The sequence below is a fragment of the Dicentrarchus labrax genome, unplaced genomic scaffold (assembly GCF_905237075.1).
Source record: "Dicentrarchus labrax unplaced genomic scaffold, dlabrax2021, whole genome shotgun sequence".
In the NCBI taxonomy this organism is placed as follows: Eukaryota; Metazoa; Chordata; class Actinopteri; family Moronidae; genus Dicentrarchus; species Dicentrarchus labrax.
The window spans coordinates 37,172,060-37,178,362 of NW_026136719.1; the positions used below are offsets into that span (position 1 = coordinate 37,172,060).

A 6,303-nucleotide genomic window follows, 5' to 3' on the forward strand; every position below is an offset into this window, starting at 1 on the left:
CCTGAAACCAAGCAAGTGGTGTGTGTTGCCTTCTGCTCATCTTCGTACAGACCTTAAAACAACAAGGAAAAGATCCGAAATAAACTGGGAAGAGAAACAAATGTCCATGTACACTGGCTTCATCTATACTATAAAGTTTTTCACACTGACACACTCAAACATCTGGCTTTTTTGTGTGAAGTCACACTCCCTTGTTTATTGGTCTGTTGGATCTCAGTTTCAGTAAATGTTATTATTATAAAGTACTATTCTGTGAGCATATTTTGCAAGAGTTTATTTTAGACTGTGGAAATGCTGACACATTCTGATCTGGAGAGGTTCTATCAGCCAAACTGAGTCCTTCTATGGTCTGTTACTCTTGTCCTGTGCCCACTACTGTCTGAAATTAGATAGTGAGCTAGCTTACTGTGTTTTTTTTAATTTTTCTTACATGTCTCCAATGTCTCTACAAGCAGTTATGAAACCTCTGTAAAGGTTCATGAAATATGAGAGCAGTTGGCATGATAATGAGACATTGCATATACATGCAGCAGGCAACCATATACACCGATCAGCCATAACATTATGACGACTGACATGTAAATAACACTGATTACCTGGTTATCATGGCTCCTGTCAGTAGGTGGGATATATTAGGCAGCAAGTGAACATTTTGTCCTCAAAGTTGATATGTTAGAAGCAGGAAAAATGGGCAGTGTGAGGATTTGAGCGACTTTGACAAGGGCTAAATTATGATGGCTAGACAACTGGGTCAGAGTATCTCCAAAACTGCAGCTCTTGTGGGATGTTCCTGGTCCACAGTACCTATCAAAAGTGCTCCAAGGAAGGAAAAGTGGTGAACCGGAGACAGGGTCATGGGTTGCCAAGGCTCAATGATGCACGTGGGGAGTGAAGGCTACCCCGTGTGGTCCCATCCAACAGACGAGCTACTGTAGCTCAAATGCTGAAAAAGTTAATTCTAAAAGGTGTCAGAACACACAGTGCATCAGAGTTTGTTGCATATTGGGCTGCAGGTCATCATAATGTTATGGCTGATCGGTGTATACCTATAACAGAATCAAAAATGTGAGTAATTGTTTATTTATATACGTAATGCCTTTCTAATGGCAGCTCCACCAAGGAACATTATATGGCCAAACGTATATGGACAATGTAACAAAATATGCACACAAGCAAACCATTCAGACCAGAACCAGACCCATGGGCATTGATCAACTGCTGTCTCCACTCTTCTGGTCTCAAGCTTCTCATCAAATTTTTAATTCTGGCTGCAAGGATGTTTTCCTATTGGGCCAAAAGAGCTTTAGGTCTGAGGTTGGGCAATTCACATCAAGGGACTGGTTTTGAAAAATGACCCTTGGCCATATAGCCTACACATGTACAGTACATCGGACACTGCTTCTTCAACATCGATTCCCTAATCAGAAGGTTGTGGGTTCAATCCCCGACTCCTGGTGCCACATTTCGAAGTATCCTTGAGCAAGATACTGAACCCCAAATTGCTCCTGATGCCGTGCATTGGTGTGTGAATGTGTATGAATGTTAGTTTCTTTTCCATGGACTTTGCCATCAGTGAGTGAATGTGTGTGAAAGGGTGAATGTGGCACGTAGTGTAAAAGCGCTTTGAGTGGTCGGAAGACTAGAAAGGCGCTATACAAGTACAGGTCCATTTACCATTACTTTATCTCCATTAGGAATTATTAGGCAACTTAATAGTTCCCAAGTTCCCACAGAAGAACTACTTATCAAGTTATCCCTGATTTGTTTATCACTGGTTTCTTAATAACTAATCATTAATAACTTTTGTGTCCCTTATTGTCAAGTGTTACTGCTGAAATTGAAAGCCATCTTTTCCTGCCCATTATTGTCCTTTCTGATTGTTTTTTTCTGAACAACTTGCTTCCCATTGATCACACTGAAGACAGAGACATACACTTCCAGAAGTACATTTGTGGCTGATGTTTCCAATACAGAAAGAACCGTAAATACAGTTATGTGTAACTCTCACCAGTCACTGAGTCAGGGGTTTAAGTGAAATCATAATGCTGCTGGACAGTGAATACCAATTTGATGAGCCAGAACACGGCAGGGGAGCTGTGGGGGAAAAACAGATGGAAGTTGTGAGTGACGACACAATGATGATCTCTGGGTCTGCACATATAAGAGTGATCTGTCTCCCAGCACTTACTCCAGTGGAAGCTAGATCACCATGACGATTATCTGCTGCGAATGAACATGGGGCACATCTGGATGCAAAACATAGAGACACGGAGATAAGGTGAGTGTCTAAAAAGCTTTCCACAAGGCACATAGAAAGGAATGTGTATTTCTTGGCAGTTTTGCCCTTTCATTTCTAGTGCCTGGATCGGGAGGTTGCACATATTTTTACTTACAGCTGCACTGGACAAATATAGATTTTATTCAATTGCAATAACTGCAGTTGAATAAAACTGAGAAGGAACACACTGTGTACACAGTGTATAGTTGACCATTTCTGGTGTTGGAGCCAAGGACAGAAACAATGCACTAGCTTTCGCGATAAATAAAGCTGTCTGATGGTATCTGTTTCTCATAAGTGACGAAACATTTCTAATTTCCACATGAATCTCTAAGGGAGGGAGAAGGATTTATCATGATATTTAATGCTGAGGCTCTTTGGTAACACTTGATGAAGACCTACAAGGCCAACATCATTATGAGCGAAGAAGAACTTGAATAGGAAAAACGTGTCAACCTAGTTGTAGTGACATAAAATATGTAATTTGGTTTTGTCCTCATCAATTCTACGCTACTAAATGCCGATTAATAGTGTAGATTACCCTGTTAATCTCTGTGATATACTTGGAAAAGAGGAGGGACTGATTCAATGCAATATCGTATTTTTGTTAGGGGAAACCACTTATCACAAGTCACCCAAAACCATTACTTTACCTAGTCATTTAAATTAAAAGTAGCCAAATTTTGGCACAACCACTCTGACAGCAGGGGTTATAAACTTTATCTTTGTTATATATATTTTAGGTTATGTCTCCTTTTGTTATTTATGTGAAATGTATACACAAAACTTCTCTTTAGAAGTGCTTCACATGAAGTTAACTTGGTTGCTTATGATGACACTGCTTTGACTTCAAATCACTGGTATTCACAGTTGCCAATGCATGTGAATACATCAGACTGGTTGGTCCTGACTGTGGACCCAGAGCTGGACCACTGCAGTAACTACACTGAAGCCTGGCTATGGCTGTCCTCCCTGCAGCCAGCCTACCTGGGTTTGATCAGCCTTGTGGGGTTGGTGGGAAATGGCCTGGTTCTCTCTGTGTTCTGCCTGCAGAGGAAGCCCTGCACGGTGGCTGATGTCTACCTCGGGAACTTGGCTGCTGCTGACCTAATCATGATGTCCTGCCTTCCCTTCTGGGCTGTCACAATTGCCCAAGGCTACCAGTGGGACTTCGGAGAGGTCCTCTGTAAGCTTGTTAATGTGACTATCTCTATGAACTACATCTGCAGTATTCTGTTCCTAATGCTGGTCAGTGTGGACCGCTACCGGGCTCTGGTGAAGCCCATGAGTCCCAGTCGTCTGAGGAGAGCCTCCTGGGCTAAACGTTTCTGCCTGGGGATCTGGAGCCTGGGCTTCCTGTTCACTCTGCCCACTCTGCTCTTCCGCACAGTGTCACACATAGAGGATCCCGGTGTGGATGCCTGCATTCTGGCCTACCCCCACCCTGTCTGGAGGTTGCACCACAACATCACCAGTAGCATATTGGGCTTCCTAATTCCTGTCCTGGTGGTGGCTTACTGTACTTGTCATATTGTGGCTGCACTGAACAATCGAGGAACCGGAGGACTCCCTGGGGCGAGGGCAGAGAGGAAGACAACCCACTTGGTCCTCGCTGTTCTGGCTGTCTTCCTCTTCTGCTGGACACCACACCAAGTTATGCGCTTTCTTGACACTATGGATTACTTCCAGGTCACACCTGGATGCCTATGGGGTCATGTCCTGGACATCGGCATACAGCTGTCCACATATCTGGCATACAGCAACAGCGCGGTTAATCCCTTCCTGTTAGTCATTGTGGGCAAGCATTTCAGGAAAAGGGCAAAAGAGGTGTTTGGAAAAACTTTGAATCCCTGGCCAAAATACATGACCTACCTGAGTGTGAGCTTCATCTCAGTGAACAGACTCAGTGAAACTGCTGAAACACAGAATAGCTCTGCTATTTGGCTGACAGCTTTTGTTGATTCAATCCCCGAACCTGGAACAGTGCAGTAGAGCTCTTTGCTTGATGCAGTTGGACAGAACTGCTAAAACAATATGGAAAGCCTAGTTACAGTTACAATAACAGTCTTGTAAGGAAAATGTGCATAGCTTGGTTCTCATTATAAGAGAAAATGATTCAACACAAGTATTTATCCTCAGCAGGAATATAAAAATAATGTGGAATATTCCACTCACTTCATAATTATAACCACCAGTTGCTAAATTATAAATGTATGCTTGGGTTTTATTTATCTCCAAGAAAACCTTGCGAACTTAAACTGCCAAGCACTGTATGTTTATTATGTTACACAATAAGATTGGAACACAAACAAAAACATACAATGGATGTAACTATACCCTGCCTTCATAACATTATTTTATTAAATAATGATGATGATCACTCTGTCTATCATGACAAGAATGTATTGTTCTGTGGAATAACTGTTGAAATGGTAGTAATAAGATGGCAATATCTGCATAATTTAAATATACACCATTGGTTTTAATAATTTAGTTAGAAATAAAAAAATAATATTTAGAAATAAATTAAAATAAATTTTAGGCTCTTTCTTTAGAATTATCAATAGGTTGAATACGAGGTATGAAGGATGAGAAAACAGAGGCTCTTGCTTTAGTAATGGACAAAGTGAACTTACAATTACAAATATGCATGTATATATACAGGTTTATTTGTATATATGCAAGAATATCTAGATATAGTTATTTATTTATTTTTCTGTATGTCCTGTACTGATAATTAAGGGAAGAAAAGGTCAAAAGGACAGATGGGATGGGAGGAAGGGGGTAAAGAGTGGTTTAAGTTATATTTAAAAAACCCATATATATATTATTAGGATCATAGGAGGTTCAAATGGATGTTTGAATTTCATTTGAAAGTTTTTGACTTGACATAACACATCAATGTGTTTATCTTGGGTTCTCCTGTATGTGTTATTTCCTCTTTTCTTTTCTGACACTTGCACTATTTATTATAATATTTAATTGTATGTGAATGTAAATTCAAGTACATATATAATGCATGTAGGATTACCATAGTGAATAGATATATAGAGGTCATCACAATATTTCAATTAATTGATTTTGATATGCAATGTACCCTCCATAATGAATGCAAATGATAAAAAAAGGTAAACCAATAAAACATTTGGTTAAAACACACTGTGTTATGGTGCACCTTTAACTAAAGCTTCTTGTGACCCAACAAGGTATGCATTGATCTGGAATGTTCCAGATGATTCCTGTTGAGTTGTAATTACCGGAGGCCATATTCCCCAGTGATGCCAACGGACTTATTAGCGCAAATAGTCTCCTTGGCTCTGTGTCTGCCCCCCACCTCCCCATTCCCTTGTTTTATTGCCTTTGTCATTATTTTGTTGAAGTGCTGAGCAGTATTATCATCTTTAACAGACTAATTTCCAGTGCAAAAAAATATTTATAATAAATTTAATGTATGCTAAATAACTCTTATCAAATACTGAAGCTGAGTCCCAGTGTGATCTATTAAGACTTTAATTGTATCTGAGCTTCTTGTGCATCATTATGAAGGCTAACTATTATTCTTTGCATTGAAGGAAATTTACTGCAATTTGATTAAACTGAGGAAGGTCATATTGGTCTTAAAAGGGACCTTAATTATACTGGCCCTTTATGCAGCGTCTCAGTTCAGTATCTCTGAAAGAAAGAAGGGCCTTCTATACAATGTTACGTCTTGGGCAACATTTCATAAAAAAAATGTAATATATTTGTAAACTTTGGAATATCCTTAAAGTCTAAAATTAAGTTATCTGGGTTTGAATTAGTTTGAACGACATGAGTACTGAGTCAGTTGGGTTAAAGAAGATATCGAGCATTAAGTAATCTAATCTTTATCGACCTCTACAGGTGTTCAGTTGGAACTACAGCATCAATATTTCTTCTTCTAGAAAGTATCTGTCCAAAGAAATTTTATTTTGCATGACCTATTTTATTCTCTTTATTAGGAGTTGTGTGCTTTTCAGTCCCAGTGTTTAGTTCCTCTGAGCAGA

At 39.7% G+C, this 6,303-nt stretch overlaps 1 protein-coding gene across 1 annotated transcript; it reads left to right on the top strand.

The window, feature by feature from the left end:
* Positions 1–2,199: 2,199 nt before the first annotated feature.
* On the top strand, positions 2,200–4,713 carry si:dkey-63b1.1 (B2 bradykinin receptor). Its single transcript, XM_051378590.1, has 2 exons — positions 2,200–2,278; positions 3,149–4,713. Exon 2 carries the CDS (start codon positions 3,155–3,157, stop codon positions 4,268–4,270), a length of 1,116 nt encoding a protein of 371 aa, XP_051234550.1. The 5' UTR covers positions 2,200–2,278; positions 3,149–3,154; the 3' UTR covers positions 4,271–4,713.
* Positions 4,714–6,303: the final 1,590 nt, after the last annotated feature.